Here is a 23,138-nt window from a genome sequence, read left to right as displayed (position 1 = left end):
GGTGTTCAAATACTTATTTGCAGCTGTATCATACAAAAATAGTTAAAAAATCATACATTGTGATTTCTGGATTTTTTTTTTTAGATTGTCTCTCACAGTGGACATGCACCTACGATGACAATTTCAGACCCCTCCATGATTTCTAAGTGGGAGAACTTGCAAAATAGCAGGGTGTTCAAATACTTATTTTCCTCACTGTATGTCTTCCATTCAAATGGCTGTATAAAAAGTGTGTAAAATGAAGCCACAGCAGTTTCCTGTCAAACTGACCGTTATCTGCGAGCGCATGTGCAATGACGGATATCATAACCCTGAAAGAATAACAACTTGTGCCGTAACTCCGATTGGCTTTGGCAGAGACTTTCAGTCCCACTCTGGTCTGTTGTTCCCAGACAATTATCTGAAACAGACACGTCTGACACTCTCTTCCACTCTCTTTCTTTCTTTCTTTTTTTTTCCATCGGGGCTCATCTGTTTTTCCCCCCAACGAGCAAATAGATAGGAGCTCAGAATAGTCCAAAATAGGTGGGACTTGGCTGTTGCCTTTTTATTCTTCGCCAGGGATGACGCATCTGCTGCCATGACTAGGGGAGGGGGAATAAGTTATATAAATAAATATAAAAAAAAAACAGTGATCAACAGGATGTGGTGGTGTCAGACAGGAAGTCAGCGATGACAGGGAGTGAGAGCGAGATGCTCTGCAGGGCTGCGATGATGCCTCCGAACAGTTCTGTCTGAGTGAGGTCTCGGCTGTAAAACATGTGACCGTGCTTCAACAAGTGGCTTCCGATCAGCTGTAGCCTATAGTTGGATCCTGAAACATTGGACAATTAATTGCGCTTAAACCTGCTTTTAGGTGAAACTTTCATTTTAATTGGCAGTTGGTTTATTCATGGTCTTCTAATGCCTTTTACAGATTCATTGCAGGTCAATCTGACGAAGAAAAAAAGGGAAACTGTGGCATGTTTTTAATCCTTCTGTTAACTGGTAGAATAAGTGTGGAATATGTGAAACATATACTCCCCACTGACAAAAAAACAACAACAAATCCATCCTCAAAGGAGGTTTTTAAGACAAAACAAGACGCTGAGATGGACACTTTTTGCAGTGTGCAAATTCTACAGCGTGCCAGCCCGAAAAAAAGAAGGTGTGCAAACTCTATTCCCTCCGGTGTTTTGAAAAAAATGAATACAAATAAAATGGGTAAATGTGTTTTTCTAGGTGGGGTTTACCCTCCTCTACTGTACAGCTCTGCATTTCCCGCAGCAGCAGCTTTCCTGTGAAACAGAAACAGTGACCGGAAAAAAGCTCGGAGAGGCGTCTGCAGAGCGCATGCTGTGAACGGGAGGGGGCGGAGGGAGAGAGAGAGAGGGAGAGTGAAACAGAGAGAGGGAGAGTGAAACAGAGAGAGGGAGAGAGATAGAGAGCGAGAGAGAGAGAGCTGTGACAGCGCTCATCACCCACTGAACAACCAGGACGGGTTGCATCCAAGCAATCGCTGCCATTCGCAGACGGAGTTTACAGCCCTTTGCCGCCGCTTTTTCTTTCGATCTTTTTCTGCCGCACCCCCTCCCTCTCCCGGTGCTGCCCAGCCAGTCGACCATGGTTTCTATAATTTCAGACCTGGACCCTCTGAAAAGCTGGAACGTGTTAAGGTAAGCGCCAGGTCAGTGTTTTCGCCATTGTAAAAAAAAAAAACGTAGGTTGGTGGCAGAGAGGGGAGATAGTAGACAGTAGTAGAAGAAGTGCGGGTGGTGTTTTTTGGAGGAAATTAGGGTGGGACGCGGCGCAGGCACGAGGTCGAGCTCTGGTTTCTGGCGCTGCTGTGCGTAATTACGCACGGATTGCGCCCGTTTGGCTGTAAATCGGCGCCGAGTACGGAGCTCGTTCTACTTTCTGAAGGCTCCTCTCGCTCTTCTCCGCTCTGCCATGAGTCTGACGCATGCAATCTGCTCCGTGTCTGCGTACATCTCATTAACCCCCGATGCTGTCCCCCCCCCCCCAGCACCGGCGCTTTTTATTTTTTATTTTTTTTTATATAAATCCCCGCCATCATCTCCAAACTTCGTCCATTCCAGCGTAGAAGTAAGAATAACACCCATTTATCACCATCATCCCCTTACTCAACACCCTTCCACACCCCCCCACCCACCCACCCTCCTACCACCTCCCACCCATGCTGATTTGGTTCCCCAAATTGTTGAAGAGCCTCTGCTACACTTTCAGAAAAAAAAGAAAAACAGAAGTATGCCCCTCATGGAGTTTATCTTAAAACATTTACTTATTGGCTGATCGCCTGCAACAGAGAGCTTTTAAAGAACCCCCAAGCTGCAAAATATGTTTTCAGCGCTGCTCCAGCAACACAGCCATTTACTTCATGGCACGAAGGAGATGGTCCTGATACAAATTTGATTCACCGAGCCTCCCATGAGGGCAAAGGTGAAACTTTTCTGGCTCACCTCGTCTTGTGCGAGCACTCTCCTTTTTTGTCAAACAGCTATTAGGCTCATAGGCAGCATACAAGGCTCCATCTCGGACCTGCAAATCACCATGAATACATTCACTGTCATTAAGCATCTCAGCAGAAAAAGCCTATGAATTTAAAAGCCGGATTTTAAAAGGGTCTTGTCCCTGAATATTTCAGCCACTTGATAAATAAGTCATTATTCCCTCGACAGACTCTGCGGCGACTATCGCAAATTCTATTTTAGAAACGGGGAGAGAGGAGACAGAACCCTGAAGACCCTCAAATTATTCTTTTAATGCCGCTTCTCCCCTCTGCTATCATTCTTATCCCCCACCGCTGCCCTCCATCCCACCATCATTATCCACAAATCCAAAATAGAAAATGAGCGGAGTAATGTAGAGCAGGCATATTTCAGTAAACTGCTGATGGACGAAAGGGGGGCTAAATGATGTCATTTCCAAACAGGCATGGATGAGAAATAGGACATGCAGCTGACCTGACACACACACACACACACACACACACACACACACACACACACACACACACACACACACACACACACACACACACAAATAGCCGCAGTACAGACTTTCTCTGTGGACACACTCTCCTTTCCTCTCGGTCTATTTGCTTAACGGGGACAGATCTCCTGGTAGCGTTAAAAATTTCACTTTTAGCTAATTTTAGCACAGATAACGACTTAATAATTGACGTATTGGGCAGCGTGTTAGCTTTACAGTTGAAAGGTCAAAGGTAAAAATCATGTTTCAAATGGACGAATATTATGCAAACTTTTGCAGAAGAAGGCCGAAGGAGAGTTTAATTTTTGTCGTCGCCTTTCGAGAGTCAGATTACTTGTTAGGGAGGAAGGAAGGAAGCAAAAGAAGAGAAAGGGAATGATGGAAGGGCAGAAAGAGGATTATTTACCTCCCCTCTGTCCCTCGTCTCTTCCCTCATTAAACCTTTGTTATTCCAGATAAGAGGCAGGAGCAGCTGTCCCTCTCCAAAGACGGCACATCTTAATAAAGACCAGCTTACCGCCGTGCCCGTCACTCACACTCTCTCTCTCGCGCGCGCGCACACACACACACACACACACACACACACACACACACACACACACACACACACACACACACACACATTTTCACCAACACACATGAGCACTAACGCCCGCAAACGCTCTTCTCAATCATTTATGATAATGAAGCACCTTAGCACCGTTCTCTGTGTCGTTCTCTCCCTAATGAGACTCACCTCCGTCACGCTCAGAGACGCACTTAACACACACACATAAACACACACACACTCACACTCACACTCATAAACACAGCATTAACAAGAAAGTGTGTTGTTTTAGTTATTGCCAAAAAGCAGAAGCAGTTGAACAAAGGGGAAGCGGTGAGGAGCGAAAACCACTTGATTTAGTGAGATATCATTTTTCAAAATTTTCATTCACGATACCGCAGCTGGAGCCTGGCCCTTTTTTTTTCGCCGTTATGGTTGAGCAACAGCGGCGACTCGCAGCGTTTGGTAATCGAATGCTGCTGGTAAAATGAAACAAAGATTTGAAGACATTATAAAGAAAACATATCGGTGCAGATGAAAGATGAGACCTCACTCCTGTAACACAATTAGGCAGCATGATGAGCGCGTTATCGCAATTAGCTGATTAATGCAACTCTGTGGAATTCGATTTACTTTAAATGCAATAAGGAGTTAATGCAAGTGACAAATGTGTGGTAAAGCAAGTGTTATCAGATCAGATCAGCAGCGAGGTGTGTCTTCTGCATTCACTATCTCTTCCATCTATCAGTCTGTAAACACACACACACACACACGTATGAACACACACTCATGTTCCAGAGAGAGCGCAGAGGATGGATGTTAGAAATCTGTCTGTGCCTCTCACAGTGCACGCCATATATCTGAAGTGCAGTTCAGTTATGCCATAATGAGAAACAGCATGCATATTAATTCCATCTGATTACATCCACACACACACACGCACGCACACACACACACGGCAAACGCATGGTGTGTTCTGGATTCAATTAGGGAGGAGAGAGAGGAGAGCTCAGGTTTTTATTCTATTACTGTCTGGTTAAATCATTGCTGGATGTTCAGAGACAGGAAGCCAAAGATAAAAGTGTGTTGTTAAAGAGAAATACGAACGCACTAGTTGAGGGTGAAGTACGTATATTCAGTGCTAATGTGAAAATGAGTCTAAATGTCTAATGACTTTAAAAAAAAAAGAAAAAAACTCTACCGTCATTCCTTCGCTGCTGCGTTTTTCCCTCCTCGATCTCTTCAGGGTCCTTTTTCACAGTCGTCCAATCATCTAAATCCTTTCACTTATCGCAGGTGTAGTGTCCTGCAGCTCGAGTGCACTCCGAGCGAGGCTGGAGGAAAAAAAAGGGGGAGGGAGGGAGGGGGGGGGGTTGACAGCAAAAGGGGGCTTGACCTTTGACCCCGCGGTGTTGGTTTTAATTAATCTACTTAAAGAGTCCGTCCGCTTGCATTATGTGTCGCTTTATATCCCGCCGGACCGGGAAGAGAAGCACAAATCCATCCGCCTAATTACCAAGACCACTGTTTGAATCTTTAAATCCCCTCTGATAGTGTGTGCGAGTGTGGCGTGAGAGTGTGTGTGTGTGTGGTGCTTTATCTACAAGCCAGACCTTTTTTCCCTGCTCAGGATTATACTGGTTTAACTAAAGGGTTAGAGTGAAAACATTTGGTGAAGGCGGTCACTGATATTTGCAGCACCAAGCTGCCGATAGTCAGTGTTGAAATCGGAGCATTATTTGTATTGCTTCGAAATTGATGAAGTTTTAAGCGTTTTTTTTTTTCTCCAAAATATCTTCCTTGTCATGTTGGGGGAAAAAAAGCTCTGAAAAAAAAAGCATGTTAGACTGTCACGGTACACCGAAGCCATTATGTAGAATTAGGCAGGTGTCATTTCATCCTAATGTTTGATTTGAAATCCAAATCCACTATTTACTTGATAAATCTCTCTAATTTTGGAAACAATCCTCTCTGCTTCTACCTTTCCATCACTTCCATCACTGTGTTGTAGTACTGTATGTAGAAATGAGGCTTACATGTTTGTGTTATTTGTGATACTGTCTCTGCTGCCCTCCCTGTCTGGATTTGCTCACTGATCGCTAGCGTTTGAAACTGAATTTGACAATGTGAACGATGATGCCGTTTCAGTCATAATATGTAATGTCCAAACGAGCTATGTCAAGGCATTTATCCTGGGAGGAAACACCTCAGAAGGTTTGGACGTGTGCTGCGGTTCTTTGGTCCCCTAATGAGCAGAGCCTCTCTGCTCCTGAAGGCATCGGAGGTCGATGTTACGTTTGAATGAGTGGAAAGAATGAATGAAAGTTTAATTGTAAGAGTTGTTTAAATCATAACTACAGTTTTGACGTTTTTGTGTTGTTGTTTTTTTTTCAAATGATGCACCCCCAACTGGATCTTGTATTTTAACCGCACATGGGTTGGGGGCTGGGCGGACATTCAAAATGCACTCTCCACTTCCCACAGCTGTCAATCAATGCTTTGTAGCCACGGAGAACAATGCTGCATTCAGCCTCAGAGTGACGGAGGCGGACGGGGCAAGCCAAGGGAGAAAGAGAAGGAGGGCTGAATTCCTCCAAACTCTCTGGAATCAGCAAGAGATAATAACATAGTTGAGGCGAGAGTGCGTCACAAAACACAAAAGAGACGGGGGAACGATGACAGAGAGGGAAGGGCAGAAGGAAAGACTAGAAATTAAAGGAGAAAGGAGGGAAAAGAAGGAAAGAGCTGTATGTAGGCGAGCCTCATCCAGGTGTGTGTGTGTGTGTGTGTGTGTGTGTGTGTGTGTGTGTGTGTGTGTGTGTGTGTGTGCGTGTGTGTGTGTGCGTGTGCGTGTGCTGTATAAGCAGACATTGTTTTTTTAAAGTTGAATATTGTTCAGTCGATGCCACCTCTGATATGATTATATTTCTATTATAGGGTTATCAATATGTGATTTACAGTAGTGGAACATTACCAAATACATTTACTTAACCCTCGTATTATGTTAAGGGACAATTTGACCCATTTGCGTTTTTGTGTTGACCAAAATCTTTTTCTTCATGAAATTTTATGACATTTCCTCATTTAGGGTCATGAACTTGTTCATAAAATCTGGACACACTGATGTGTAGTGGAATGTCTGTTCAGAGTTTGTATACCAAAGATGATGTTGCGGGTCATTTTGACCCGGAGACTTTCAACACCCATTTAGAACCAGGTGTGTGTGTGTGTGTGTGTGTGTGTGTGTGTGTGTGTGTGTGTGTGTGTGTGTGTGTGTGTAAAGGAGGAGGAGTTTTCTCGCGCTTGTCCTCTTCTCTGTTGTAATGTCATCTCTTTGACACGCACACTACAAAATGAGCTCCAAAAGGTTTGCAACTGAAGAAGTTTTGGCACAAATTTTTGATGGTAATAGTGATGTAGAGGAAGAGGTTTCAGAGTCAGAGGATCTTTCGGAGACCGAGAACAATGCTATTGACGATCCGGATTGTGAATTTTCCTATGATGAAGAGGATTCAGGGGACTAGTCTGGTGTAGTCTCTACATTAGCTGAAAACAATGGACAGCAATCATCCTCAACATGGACAGCTAAAGATGGTAACATAAAATGGTCAACATCACCACACAGACTGACTGACTGTCATCAAAATTACTCCAAGCCCCACAAGATTTTCTGCCCCACTAGTTGATGATATTCAATCACCATTTCATCTCTTCATATCCCAACCAACAGATAGGATCATAGTGGACATTACCAACTTGTAGGGGAGGTGTGTATTTCAGGAGAAATGGAAGCCACTGGATCAGATTGACTTGCATGCATACATTGAAATCCTAGTCCTGCTGCGTCCGCAGCATCCACCCATGCTCTGCAGCGCCACGTTAAATCTCGCAACACCCTGCTGTGATGTTCATACGCACAGAGTAGTCAGGATCCGGTATTGGAGACTGCACTACTCAGTATGACACGATGTGCCCTGCTATGACATGAACTTCCACGATGACCTTCGAAGTCACTGTTTCATTATCTCTAATGTGACTATTATTGCCACTGTTCATCACATCAGCAACCGGCCCCGTCAGACACCGCCTACCAAGAGTCTGGGTCTGCTGAGGTTTCTTCCTAAAAGGGAGTTTTTTCTTGCCACTGTCGCAACAGCCACTGATAATGCTTGCTTTTGGGAGAATTACTGTAATTGTTGGGGTTTTGGAATTTATAGAGTGTGGTCTAGACCTACTCTATCTGTAAAGTGTCTCGAGATAACTGTTGTTATGATTTGATACTATAAATCAAATTGAATTGAATTAAATTGAATAGTATTAGCTGGAGTTTACAAGTCAAAGGGAGAATTAACTGCCAATCTGTGGAATGACGAGAGCGGAAGGCCAATATTTCTAACAACAATGTCTTTGGAGTCAATTCATACAAAAGCTTGGGTTCTCCACAACACCAGAGCTGGTCGACGTGAAAGAGAAAAACTAGCTGAGATCAGAGATGTATGGGATAAATGGGTCAAAATTTTACCTGTCTTGTACAATACTGGTCCCCATGTCACTGTAGACGAATGCCTTGTTCCATTCAGTCGGCCCTGTCCCTTCTGACAGTACATGCCCAACAAGCCTGCCAAGTATGGCATCAAAATATGGGCATCCTAGGATGCCAAATCTAGCTATGCATGGAATATGCAAGTGTACACAGGAAATATTTTCACTAAATAATTGGTAAAAACAGTTTTGGGGGAAAAAAAATTTGTGATGAGGAAAAAAAGGTTGTTTTGAGTGTATTTACACTGTACGGGTCATTTTGACCCGTAACATCATCAATGTAATTTTTTTTCAACATAATACGAGGGTTAAAGGTTCCATATTAGTCATTAGTCATTTTTTGGATTATAAAGCAGATTGAGGTGCTATATAAATACTGTTAAAGTATTTAAAATGCTCGATCCACAGAGAAATGCACACAGCCTGTATTAAGAAACTGTGACTTTAAACGAGCCGTCAGGACTTCCATACGGTTGTGATGTCACAACTATTCTATATATAGGTAGAAAGTGCCACTACAGTGGCGTTACAGTCATCAGTCATTCCCCGGCTGCAACGACAGTGCAGAGACTCCTAGAGCGCATATGCACAAGACCTGTAAACGCCAACCAATCAGAGAACACTGGGCTTTTTCAGGAGGGGGGGCTTAAAGAGACAGGCGCTAAAACAGAGCGTTTCAGACAGAGGGTGAATACAGATATAGATTCAGACAGACAGTATTAGAAAAATAAAGTGTTTTTTGAACATTGAAGCATGTAAACATGTTCTAGTAGAACCCCAACATACAAGAAGGACCTGAAAATGAGCATGATATGGGACCTTTAAGTACTGTCCTTAAGTGCACTTTTGGGGTACTTGTACATCTTCTGCTACTCAATATTGTTCTTTTTACTCCACTAGATTTACTTCACAGCTGTAGTTACTTTGCAGATTTACACACACAATGATCTCATTCATTTTTATTGATTAAACTACCCACCAACAGTATAGTGCTGCATATTGGGCTGCAACTCACATAGTTATCAGTTGACTTACTATTCGTTAGTTAAAACTGAAGAATGCCCATTACAAGTTCTCAGAGCCGGAGGATACAGTTTCTTGTTTTTATTTATTTTTTTGACGGGCAACACGTGTAAACCCATACATATTCATTTTAGTATCAAATAAGACTAATAAAAGCAAAAGAAATCATGACTTGAACTTCAAATCAATCCTCAAAATTGGTGTTGAATTTCTATCCTTTATTGACTAATTGTTTCAGTGGCACAAAAGTATATAAAGTTGTTAAAATGAGCTCCATTCGACCCAGTAACAACATTACAGTGTGATACTGTATCATATAGTTTAATATGAAAGTCTGGGGTTGTGTCTATAAATGTCTATAGCTGAGGTGGTAAGCCTGATGACACATTTCAGCTCAAGATTAATTTAGTTTGTAGATAACACCATAAATAGCCACAGTCGTTACATGCGTGGTGTTTGCTATGTGAAAAAGTGCCTTTGCTTTCCTCCCTCCCCTGAAGGTTAATGTTTTATTTCATAAAAAAAGTGATTAGATTTGTATGTTGTTAGCATTGTGGTATTGCAATTTGAGCTTAGTAATGTATCTACGTTCTTCGCACTCAACTAGAAACTAGCACGGAAAATGTTCATTACCTTTGGTTTGAAAGGAGAGGTTTGTGGTCATAATGTCATATCTTATGTAATATGTTTTCTATTTCGCCGCGAGTAAAAGTATCTGAGTGAAAATGGACGGATTTTAAAATATGTATCGAAATATGGTTTCTGTCTCTTGCTGCCATCAAAGTCAAAACCTTGGTATTGTTGTTCTGCCTTTGCAAGTATATTTCAGTTGCAGCGCTGCATTATTCTCAGCCTTTCAAACAGAGTGCTCACAGGTTAGGGGTGTGTGTGTGTGTGTGTGTGTGTGTGTGTGTGTGTGTGTGTGTGTGTGCACAGAGGACACTGTCTCTTTAATGTTATTTTTGAGTAAAACAAGTGTTGTTGCCTGTCATGAAAGATACAGTTGCTGCTTTTTTTCCTTCTTCCCAACAAAGATCAGCTTAGTCAACAGCAGCTTTAGGGATTTAAAACACAACCATAGCACACACCTCACATGATGATCTGTGTGTGTGTGTGTGTGTTCATGTGTGTTGGTGCATACAGGCAGTATATAATCAGTGAGCATGACGTTCTATTCAAATATGCTGAACATATAGGAAACACCAACCTTCTTTATGCTTGTTTGTCTTTTTCCTTTTTGATGTTTTCATTTTGAATTGTCTTGTGCTGTTTTTTTCTTTTCCTTCTATGCTATTACTTGTCTTCTTTATTTCAACCTAGTTTTCTTTAGCCTTTTCCTTATTTATTTCTGCTTGTCCTTTCCTTATTTCTTTTCTTTTCTCTCTTCTCCATTTAAGAGGCCAACCTATACATTAGCCTGTGCGCGTGCAATCACACACACACACACACGCTCACTCACTCACTCACTCACTCACTCGCACGCACACACACACACACACACACACACACACACACACACACACACACACACACACACACACACACACACACACACACACTTAATCCCATTGGCCCAAAGTGACAAATCTGTTTAATAATGCACCACCTGGAGCACGGCCCTCTAGCTCTCTCACACACACACACACACACACACACACACACACACACACACACACACACACACATAATCATGTATTTTAGTGCCGTACTCTGTTACAGTGTTATTCTCATGCCCTTAAAGAAGTTTTATACCGGTGTGTGTGTTTGTGTGTGTGTGTATTCCCCCCCCGGTGACACATAACCGTCTTTGTGCAGTATAGCTTAAGAAACGAAGGAAGTATAGTGGACTATCTCCTCCACCTTCTGTGTTTACATCCTTTCTTTTTGAAATTTCGTCTTCACCTCCAAATTGCGGTGAATTTCTTCCACTCCCTTTCAGTGCATCGGATCCCACCCCCTGCCTCCCTCCCCTCCCCCCATCACAGTGATCCTCTACAAGCATGTAACAAGAGGGGGGAAGAGGACGAGGGAGAGAAAGAAAGAAGAGTGTGGGGGGTAGAAAAATGAGAGGGGAAAAATAGATCTTGTCTGAATAAATAAACAGCTTTCGCTTGCAACCGTAACGGGAAAGCTTAGTGGAGTAAAGGAGAGGGGTGAGGAAGAAGAGGGGGGGGTGAGAAGAGCAGGAGGGATGAGGGGGTGAGAGTCAGTGAAGGAAAGGAAAACATTGGCACTCTGCCCGGTGAAGAAAATAATAATAAAAAAAAAGGAATTAAATCTCTTTGTGTGTGTGTGACTGATGGATGTTCAAAGTGAAGCCAAAAATAATAAAAAAATGCAGACAATGCATGACCAGAGACCAGATAAAAAAAAAAAACTGACCAATGATAGTGAGTGTTTGGTTTTTGCAAGGATCATATAGATCGGATTGAAGCTGTGCAGCACAAGAGGCTACCTGTGAAGGAAATCATTATTTGTCATGTAGATGGATATGCAACATTAAATGAAGCCGTTAAATGAGGCCGATATGGGCTTAATGTTAAAAAGTTTTGTATGAATATTTGTAGTTTGCAGTTTGATTGATTATAGTCTACAAGTATGCATTATTGTGAATACCATCATTGGTTTTAAATGGGTCATTTTATTGTTCCACGGTCTAAAATGTAGCTTTTTTTTTTTTTTTTTTTCTGAATGAGGTTTGGCATAAAAATGGTCAAATTTAAAACTGGCTGAATGGCGGTACAAACTATGGACTGTCAGCACCTTCATTCCAGAAAATTTCCCAAAGAGCTTTCAGAAACCCGCATCGGTCACACTGCAAAGAGAGAAAAATATAGAGGATGAGAGGGAGAGCTAATGAATTATGGGTGGCCCGTGAATAGAGAGAGAGAGAGAGAGAGAGAGATGTCTGTGCTCTGTCGCTCTCTTCCTCCTCCTGGGTTTTGGAAGTGTCACGCTGTGAGTGTTGCCATGCAGATGGTGACCCTGGAGTGTTGTAAAAGGGAGGCTGGAAAAAGAAGAAAGAAAAAACAGAGCTCAAGAGAAAAATTAATGAAAATAGAGAAGTTTTTTTAATTTTTTTCTTAAATGCAAACTGTCTGGACAGAACAGACCGGGAAGTACAGCTGATTGACTGCAGAGGGTTTACAGTCATCTTTAGTCACAGTCATGATACAACCAGTGTTGGTTGATGTGGGCTGATACTAAGTGCCAAATTTAGATTCATAACAAATGTAGTATTGATCAATTCAGCAATATAATCATTCAAACTACATTGTGGTGGAGGTAGACGACTCTCTGTCTGTCTCTTCTTATTGAGAGCTGGGTCCCTAGTTATCAGTTCCTTAACAGTGACTGCCCACTTTTTGAACAGCTCCTGTTCCAGAAGTGATTTTCCTCATTCAATTGCTCCATTGGCTTTTCATAAAATGCTTATATAAAGAGTTTTAAGCCTGAAACCAAGTCAACCAGCTACGAGATAAATCATGACCATAAAACATTTGATACGACGCAAAAGAACATTTTGAAAATGTCAAAAAAAAAGGCAAAGGTACAAGAGCGTGCACGTAAACGATCATAGACTTCAGTGTTTCGCGTCTCACTAGCCGTTTTGCGTGTTTGCGGGTGCGGTAAACATTCCCATGGTAACAGTGAGCTCCACCAATCAAAGACCTTGCTGTTACACTTAGGATTGTGGATAGTGCAGTACTTCTCCATGGCTTCTACATGAGCATAAAACTGTTGTTTCACAATCTCGTAACTTTTGTTAAGTCCACATTGGAATGTTTAGACATTATGGCTAATAATCAAAATTCTTAATGGGATCCACACTGTTGAGCTCTATTTGGCTGGGAAAGTTGAAGCTGTATGAGATTAACAGATAGAGTACTGGCAAGTGGAAGAGGTAAACCAGATCAGGGATAAGAAATTGGACTTGCACAACTCAGTATATGCCATGAAGAAGATCACACACAGACTGACATAGTGTTGAAAAGGGAACAGCGCTGCAGGGTGGAGCCTGGATAGCGGGGATTCTGTATGATGTAACAACCAGAGCTGATTCGCTCCAGACTCTGAGTCGTTTTGTCTCTGTGAAAGAAAGGGAAAACCCCTTTCTTACATGATCTAGTACTGGACTTTGGCTGTTTTACTTTGACTATACAAAAATCCCAAATGTATCTTCACAATAAATTCAAATAAATGATACGACTAGGCAACATTTCCTGCGTGGCTTTCTTTACTTCTTTTGATTTAAAGTATTCATATAGACTTTGAGAATTTGAGAGAGAAGTTTTTACGGGATCACTCCTTTCCTAGTACAGTATCTGAGACATAATCTCTATAAACAGATATCTGCATGTGAATGCGGAATCTTTAAGCAACGGACAAGAATTTGGTATCGCAAACGTTCTGGTTTGTAGTCCAAGTAGTATTGACCAATCACGTTGGAGTGGGCTTTGGTTGCATTCAGGTAAACAGTCGGTGTGGAGAGCAAAAGAAGCGGAACACATTGGCAGGAGTGCAATCTCAGAACCCATCGGTTATTTAGCTTTTTCTTAGCTTTTGATGAGCATTATCTGCACTTGCGGTTGATTAGGACTTCCAGCAGAATCTCTTTTTGAGCATTTTGTCTAACGATATAACCATTTGAATTAAATGGTAAATTTCTTAATGGAGCGTGTGTGACTAAACAGTGTCATGTTCCCATGTTGTTGATTTCTAATGTTTATTTATTAAAAAAACTCATGTTAAAAGGTAAAATGTCCTTTGTTGTAGTTTTAAAAATAATTTTAACAAAAACTCGCCAAAGATTGCAATAATGTATGTAAATGTGCAGATTTCAGTTCTAAATAAAAGCAACTACGTTTTCAAAGGTGAAATAAGGAGGAATCTGCTCTCCTTTTGCACAAAAAGATCAACGGCTCAACTATTACTTCACCATGCACTTCAACATAGGAGATTTTCGGCTTTCGAAACAAGCTGTTTAAGTTCCAGGACACTCACAGTCCTCAAAAGACATTTGTGGCCGAAAAAGGAAGTGACAAAGCAGTACCCATATTACATTGTGACACATTTCTGTTGGGTCTGTGCTGTGATTGGCTAATTTATGGTCATTTGACTTTGTAATTCATGGCAGTCTGTGTTTCATCTTGTCTCTGAGATAACTCGTTGATGACTCAATGCTTCAAAGTCAACTTTTACCTTGGTTCAGGGATTTTATACAGGGGGTGGACAAAAATAGAAACGCCTTACAGCTATTGGGATTTGAAAGGATGGGTTTATTGTATTATAAGATGTTCATTTTATTTTGTCCACCCACTGTTATTAAGTACAAAAGTACTTCATTGCAACAGAGTGTTAAAGAAAGCAGCCAGGTTTTGAGAAGTTACTTTTGCTTGACCTGGCTGAATTTGGCTCTTGAAGACCAACAAATTGGATAAAGATGAAAATGTCAAGGGGGGGGGGGGGGGGAAGAGACAGACGGTGTTACTGCAGCTGCAGAAACATTGTGTGTTTTATGGGAGTGGACTGTTGCTTAATGTTCTGCTCACAGTCGGATGGCTCGAGAAAGAGCCCCGGAGCCATCATGGTCATTACATCTCATACTGTGTGCATGCATGTGTGTGTGTGTGTGTGTGTGTGTGTGTGTGTGTGTGTGTGTGCGCATGTGTGGGCGTGCACGTGGGCGTGCGTGTGTGAGACATGCATATGATGTGGGAAGCTGATCCCTCACTTGATCAACTACATGCCTAACCTTAGGTTTAACCAAAAATCAAGTCTAAACCCTAAAATGTTAAAAGGGTTTACCTTGTGGGGACATACGTTTTGTCCCCAAATGGATACAAGTCCCCCAAAAACTGCTTGCCCAAGATTTATGTCCCCATAATGTGGTTAATACAACTCCACACACACTCAGTGTGAGCTGCAAATCCTGTCCTCGCAGCCCTCAGTACATTTCTAGCTTTCTTTCTTGGAAATTTGCTTATTTCTGTCTTTAATTCTTTTGATTCCTTTCTTTTCTTTTCTCTCAGGACTGTGTTGCCAATGTTTTACACAAAGCATTTTTGGATCTTTTGTCTGCCTCTCTTTGACATAATCCTGGTGTCTGTTGCCGTGGTTACACTGTCTTAATGTGCCATTGATGTGACTGTACGTATTAAAAGCATTGCTGACTCCTGGCGAAAACTTAAAATGTGTCTATCTGTCCTTTTCACCCTCTCAACACCCACTGATAGTGGGTTATTGCAACTGATACAGGCTGATATCTTATACTATTATTCACTATATTTCAAGGTGAATTTGGCTGTTTTTAAGCTTTCACATTCACAAAATGTGTTGGCCACTATCAAGCCTTAATGGCACACAAAAACTCTCCATTAAAACCGCGAGAAATGTACCAGAACACGTTTACTTCTACTACTAAAACGTATGTGTAATTAGACAATCCCGGCTTCCCATATACGATCAGTATATGGAATGTGTAACCAAAACAGATTTATCGTTTGTATCCTAGTGTGCGTACAGCGCCAGCGTGTCATTATTCCAGTCTTTGTCATATCTTGTGGCTGTACGCATTGAATGTGCAGGCAATGAGCTCTGCCACAGCGACATTATGACAACATTTCATCTCATCCCCTCGACGCCATGCTTTGGAAGATGACGGTAATTTGGACGAGATGTTTCGTGGCCCAGGGTTCTCTCTCCTCGCTCACTGATGGTCCCTGGTGCACTGAAACATTAGAGCGAGACTGGAGTGTGAACGTATGGCCGGCTATTAAATGGCAATCACACACAGAAGAGCTCTTTTATAGACGAACGCATTTCTGCTTAATAGCTCTCGGAGCAGAGTCGTCCAAATATGACATTGCAAATGAAGGCCCTCCGAACGCCAGAGCTTATTAAAATCTTTACTGAAATCTTTCAATTTGTCAGTTTTTATGGGGTGTGGGTCAGGATGAATTCTAGATTGCAACCTAGAATTCTCGGCTTAGCTATCTGATCATGCTTTAAAGATTTCCTGAGTTGTATTGAGCATCAGAAGTGTCTGGCTTCCCTCTAATAGTGTTATGCACAGTTAACTCGCTGTACATCACCATGGTCGATGTTCCAGGCCAAGCTTAGCCCCGGCGGCAGCACTGCAATCTGGGGAACCTTGTGAGCCCTCTCTGCTCTGTGTCCCGAGATTACTGGAACCTCTCCGCACATAATGCCTGCTTCAGGGCCGAGTTAAACTCGTCATCGGGCCTTCTGCTAACCCCTGGGAGCCCCGCTCCACCCTTGCCCCATTAATTTCAAGTGCTACTAATATCCTTGGCCCCCTCTTATTTTCCATCTCTCAGCCCCCTCCCTCCTACCATCATCACCTTGGTGCGCCCAGCCCAATCTCTGCGCTCTCCTGGCTCATTTTGAGCTGTAATTGGACAGGAGTCCCAGGGGACGGTCGTCATCACGCCCCAGTGCCTCGCGTCCCGTCTCCAGGGTGGAAACGTGCCCCGGCCATGGTCGATAAGCAGTGCTCAATCCAACATTCCTTAATCTGCTAACTTTCAATGGGCAGAATGACTGGGCTTCACTTAAACAAGTGTTCCCCAAGAGCCCGAAATAGTCCCACAGCAAGGTATGACCGCCTAACCTCCCCATTTTTTGTCAGGAAACCTCCATACGCAAAAACATCTCCATCTTGTCATCTCTGTCTATAATTGAGTCCTAACCATTTTTTTGCCCAAATGATTTTCAAGTGCGGTTAAAAATAATTCAGCCTGTTGCCAATGTTTAAAGAGTTTTCGTTGTTAACTAATGGCGTACTTGACGTTTCATAAATAGTCTGCTAAAAACATATCAGTTTATGTTATGGGAGGATTAACAATGGCCAAAAGGGTTTGATCACAACCTGGCAAACAAAAAGTCTTATTATTGGCTAGTATATGAAGCAGTTATTTACAAACGATTAATAAAGTCTTCTTTGCAAAGGAATTCACCATCCTGTGCAGAAGCTCCGAGACTTCACACAAAACCACAGCCATAAGTGCATGAATATGTGAGTGATGTCCTGCATGTTAATGCTAGAAAACATCTTCACACATCAGTCTCTCTCTTCTACACACCACACACACACACACACACACACACACACACACACACACACACCCACAGTTATATATCTGGCGGTGGTGTGTTTGGATCTCTTACTGTGCCAGCTTTTCCTCCGGCAGCATTTGTGCTGGTAATCTGTCACATGAGCGCGTCTCATCGGAGGCACAGGAACATTTGGAGCTGCGAACAGAGAGACAGGATAACACCCTAAAAGCTTCCTCCCTTATTGCCCACAGCTCAATCCCAACTATCTCAAATATCCTGTCCTTATCTCCTCTCCTTTATTGCTGAAGCTTGACGGGCACTTGACAGTTGAGGAAAATGCCCCCAAATTGGGCCTGACTTGAGCGCTGCTGGCCAGCGGTGTGTACCTGCAGCTTCCTGCAGAGGCTGACCCGCTCGGGGTTGAAAAATGTTTCAGCCAGTGTGGTTTATTTTAATTTAGCTTTGGTGGAAAAGTTATTTCATCACATCTACTCGTGCTGTGGAGCTCTCAGACAAAATCAAAAACATCCAGTTTTATATAATCATTTTCACCGCTGACCTGTCCTCTCCCCGGCTCTGCGACAATTACGGCTGAATACCTAATGAGTGTGTGTTTGCCTGTTACCGAGTAGAAAAGAGAAGGCAGGCGGTGAAAGTGTGTGTTGAGGCTGTATTGGCATTCACGCGCCAGCGGATGAAAGCAGCGGCGCCGTTAATAATTGAAAGAGTACTTAACGACAGGAGCGCTGCCCCCGCAAGACAGCTTTTAATAACCAGGAAGGTTTCATATTCATAGTTCTCCTCTTTTTCATCTGTGCCCCCCTCCTCCCCAACCCCACCGCCGCCTCCCGCACCTCCTGACCGCTCCTCTCTTCTTCTTTAGAAGCTTTCTCAGCTCTATTCACAGGAGCAAAGGAATGCAGCTAAAGCATCTGTCTGCCTTTTAAAAATATAGTGGAAGAAAAAGGTGTGTGTGTGTGTGTGTGTGTGTGTGTGTGTGTGTGTGTGTGTGTGTGTTTACACTATTCAAGTGGGGCACATTGTGCTGGAATTGATAGCGTACTATGCCTATTGACAGGGAAGTCTATTTATTACGTCTTCCACATTATCCCTCTGTCCCTGCTGTCTAGTTGAGAGATATGTATTTGTTTATAGAGGCGTCTCTACTCTTAATGCTCTCGCCGCTCACCCTCATTAATTCGCTTGATGGTCTTTGATTTGCCGGGCATCACTAAGTCACATTAAAAAAAAATTATTTCCCAGCCCTTACTTAACGACGCTTCCAGAACCAACGCAATTAAATGCACATTTAAATGCTCAAAGGTTTCCCTCTTACATTCGTGAGCGGAGACAGGCGCATGATTAGCGCCCTGCAGAAAATGAAGCAGCCGGGGGAAGGTGATGCTGAGCCTTTTTGGTGAATACCTTCTTTAGTGCACTTTCTTTTTGATAGAATAGCACTCGTCCTCATAATAGGGAGCTAATAAAGGCTTTTGTCTTCATATTTTATTCAGTGAACACAGCCAGAACTAATTGCGGTGCAATAGGTAGTGCTACATATGAATTCCATCTGCTCTTGGTTTATATTTTTTTATACATATTTTCACACTTACCCCTGGTGAGATTAATAGCCAGTAGCTTTGGTTTCATTTACTCAGATTTTGAAGTAACTGCCTATCAAACAACCCAATGAAAGTCAATCAAATTCCATGCATAAAAAAACAATGTCATGCAATTCAGTTCAGAAACTTCGTTCATTTCTTTAGCAGAAGGTAGTTTTAGTGAAAACTGTTGGATTATCCAGAGAAACACTGTCACCTTGTTGGGATGGAGGCAGAGACTATTATTTCAAAACCTGGACAAAAAATCCCTGAAAATATCTGCGTTAATAGATGCCACCGCTCATGGGCGTCAGTTTGGTTTGAAATGTGCTGGGGACAGAGACGCATTTGGAAGTGCATTTCCAGAAGTGCTGGGTACAATGATATTCATTTTTTTTTTCTCTTTTGCACAGGTCGTGTTTTGAAAGACGCTGTCCTGTAGATTACTAATGTAAATTAATAAAAATGTATTCAAAAATGTGGTGATGTCCGACACGTTTTATGAAGAAGCCTTAAGTTTTCAAAAACCATTAGACAGGCATTCTAAAACGCTTAACATGGTTTAATGCAGGGTGCGAACTACGCAAGCATCAAGGCGTGGCGGCGCTGCGGTGCAAATTCAACTCATGTTTAGGACATGTTAATTTAAAGATTCGCAGAAAAAATATAAACATTGGAGGCCATTAATCGGCACGCAAAGTCCTTGAAATCCATTCTGCAGTAAGTGTCAAATAGCCATGGTAAAAAGAAAACAAGGCAGTTTAATTAATTTCGGTTTTACTAAGACATAGTGTAGCGATGACGTTAACAGCACGACCAATTCACCTGCTGCAATGTTATTAGCACACCTCCCATCGGGGTAACAACGCAAGAAGAAGCTGAAGAAATAATGTCCTCTGGCTGAAGATGCTCCTAATCCCTCTTGTTCCTCTCTCTCCCGTTAAATTGAAAAAGTCCTATTATTATGAACATTATCTGATATAAGGTCCGCAACAGAGCGGCTCTGTCTGTGCCTGTCCTGTGGGGGGGATAGAGCTTTTTGTGGATTTGTTGGCATCTGTCGTTCACAAATTATAGGCCTATGTGTTATGAACTTTATTTTTTTAACTAAATTGAGCTTGAGGTGTTAAAAAAAAGTGGTGGGTACAAAATGACGAAATGTGCCCACCAAAATCTACGCCTATGCCACCGCTGGTAGGAAAGTATGATTTCTTGTAATTTCGGTAAACAGACACTTTAGGAGTTATAGACAGCTGCAGTCTTCACCAGCATTCACTGAATTCAGAAAAACACCCAGGCGTCCCCAGACACACACACACACACACACACACTCTCCAGGCAAACCAGCATTTCCTGTCCAACTGTCTGGCATAAATCTGAACTTAATGACCAATCCAGAGACTCCAGAGCAAAATTAAACAGTGGCTCTTACATACATAAACATTGGCATCAGTAAAAATATTTTAACTTACCTCAACGCTGATATAACCCGACTCCACCACGGGAGGCTGCTCCTCAACAGCTGGCCTTCTAAAGTCATGTACTGCCATTCAATATGTCCAACACCCATGGCTATACTATACCGCCAATCCTCTCCCCAGTATGTATACAACCAGTCTCCTCAGTGAATGACAATCAGTCAATGAATAGACACACTTTGTCCATTCCCCTGCGTCTGTCATGATGGCATTTGTTTTCTGCGATGTGTGCTCACTCATCTCATTTGCATGTATCCATACCTCTTGAGCTCTGCAGCTGAATGGGCCTAATTGAATAGTTGATCACATATTAATCTAATTAGTCTGGTTCAGTCGTGGTCATTGTGCACAGAATTCGTTTCTTCGGTCTTGTTATTGTGTTCTCTCAGGCCGGAGGCTGTCAGAGGCCCCAGATGGTTTACTATACAGTGGCTAGCGCTGCTGATCTAACTGGGAGCTTCCCCCTTTGTCTCCGGATCAGACCTCCATATTGCACACTGATCACAGCTATGAGAGAGATCGAGAGAGAGAGAGGGGGCGAGAGACAGCAGAGTGGAAACAAGGGATCAAGAGGTTGTGGAGAAAAAAAAGTTAGGGAGAAAAGGAAAAAAGAAAGAGGCAGAGAAAGATAGGACCATTACCGTTGAGGGTGATCATCACCATATCCAGGTTCTCCATGAAAAGGCAACAAGTGGAGCCTAATGGGAAATATGCAGATGTATGCAAATGTGAGTTGGATGGGTCGCACAGAGGCCCAGTGGGAGATTAAAGCTCTTCGGGATGGAGAGGGCTGTGGAGGAGACTGGCACTATGAGCTCAATGCTGCCATATTAAACAGAGAAAAAAAACCAACCAATTGTAGGCCTTGTTGTCAAGCTCATTTATCTCACAAATAGATTTGTGCTGATGGCAGCAGCCTCTAAAGTGATCTGTCAGACCATTTTGGTAGCCAGAGCAGTGATCAATGACGGACATCTTTAATTTGATAGTATCTTTGTGAAGATGGAAACCCAGCTCTTTCATTGTTTTACTACGATATCGGATGCGGTTACCGTTCTCCACACGGGGCCCTCCAGGGCCTTGGGTCTGGATTTGATGGATGAGATCCCACCGGCGCTATTTCATAGCCTTTTCGCAGGTTGATCGGCCCAAAGTGACTCCAGCGGAAAGAGAATGAGACGGACAGGCAGAGGCAGTTAATACTCTACCTTCCAGCTCTCCACCATTCACGCTCCACTTCCACATTTGATTCACGGTAGTCCCTCCACCTGAGTCTGCAGCTGCTGGGACGCTGAAAGAGATAAAGACAGCAATAGATTGAATGGGCAGAGGCATTTGGGGCATCCAGGGATATAGAAGTAACCCTGAATGCCCTGTTGTACTAAAGTAAGTCAAGTTAGTTTTGTATAGGCAGTGATATGCAGGTTGTAAGGCTTGGATGGGCATGAAACACTAACGATTGACTCATTAGTACAAAGGATGAGCAACCGCTTCAGAAAATATCCTAAAAAGTCAAACATACAAGCCTCTGAATAGTATGGCAACTTGTAGTGACAAATTCACCATTGTCAAACTGTGGTTCAGATATGATAGGTAATCATGGCTTTTTCCTGAATCATGGTTACGGTAAAACAAGTCAATTAATTATTGATCTGTGACGGGATGCAAACACTGATTTCTGGCATGCAGTTTAGACACATTAAACACCACCACCCAATCTCCACCTCCTTAGCGTTGCAACATAAAGGTCATTCTATTTCCTTTATTAGCACCTAGCATTGCATGTAAATTGTGCACTACAGAATTGTCCTATATTAAATTAATCTCTAGGGATACCACGCTGCTCCATTTCCGGCCATCTGTGAGATTTCCAATATGTGGCCCGCTGCCATTTTTGGATACAATGTTATGACTGAAGTACTGCATGTGCCAGCTCTATACATGGCCTCTCTGTCTTAAAGCAGGCCTGCATTGGCAGGTGTTAAGTCTCAAATGTTCACATCCGTCCAATGGTATTTGGCAGCATCGTAAATCTACAGTTTACTGTTAAACATACCATCCCTGCTCGAAGAGCACCTATAAATCAATACTCTGACATTTGTAACTTCGCCCGCAAGAACCTTGAGAAAGACTCTCTTGCAGTGGTCAGTGGAATAAGCTTTTAATATAATTTTACAGTGTTTTGATCCTCAGAGCTTAATCAATTATATTTTGAAGACGAGAAGAGATGCCATGAAGTGCTTAGGTTATCACGGGTCAATTGCAGCTTTCTTAGTCTCATTCTCTTAGACCCTACTACAGCAGGGACAACCGTTTAATCCTTGTTACATGTTGGTTGTTAACCTGGCACCTTTAGTTTAGTGCATTATACTGAGAAAACTGTGCGGGTCTGTTTGGGCTTCAAGCTGGCAAATGTTTAATGGACACAAAGAGAAAGATGGCACAGCTGGACTTCAGCACCCACATAAATTCCCTTTATGCCTTGCCACAGATTCCCTTTCCAGAAGGGTCTCCGGTTGGTTTTTGTGTCTTTTACCGGGACTTCAGTTAAGATGCTCTTTCTTACGTAACAACTTGGTTCGGAACTGACAGCAGAAATAACCATGGCTCTTCGCCCCCCCGTCTTTTACTTTCTCATCGCACACCAGCTGTGTCAGGATGAAGTCAAACAAGATGTGATCGGCCTAATGTGGTTATCGTGTATCAACAGACTCTTGCCTTGTCTCTTTCTAACTTCGACAGCCACTTCATTCTTCTCAAACAACACTGGGCCTCATTTTTCCTACTTTTGGGGCATGTTGTCATGAAGCGGGAGTGTTTTGGGATGTCTCCGCTGTATCCATGGAGAAAATCAAACAGTGAGGATTAAGCTACGAG

General features: G+C 42.7%; 1 protein-coding gene across 4 annotated transcripts in view; it reads left to right on the top strand.

The window, feature by feature from the left end:
- The first annotated feature begins 1,444 nt into the window (after window positions 1-1,444).
- Window positions 1,445-23,138, top strand: part of celf2 (cugbp, Elav-like family member 2) — a 229,123-nt gene continuing 207,429 nt past the window's right edge. For all 4 annotated transcript variants that reach the window (XM_028570259.1, XM_028570256.1, XM_028570258.1 and 1 more), the window contains exon 1: window positions 1,445-1,655. In XM_028570259.1, the coding sequence (XP_028426060.1) occupies window positions 1,603-1,655 (53 nt within the window). In that variant the 5' untranslated portion in view covers window positions 1,445-1,602. The remainder of the gene's footprint in view (window positions 1,656-23,138) is intronic.

Source organism: Perca flavescens, chromosome 23 (assembly GCF_004354835.1).
Source record: "Perca flavescens isolate YP-PL-M2 chromosome 23, PFLA_1.0, whole genome shotgun sequence".
In the NCBI taxonomy this organism is placed as follows: Eukaryota; Metazoa; Chordata; class Actinopteri; order Perciformes; family Percidae; genus Perca; species Perca flavescens.
This window is presented reverse-complemented; position numbering and strand designations above follow the sequence as displayed.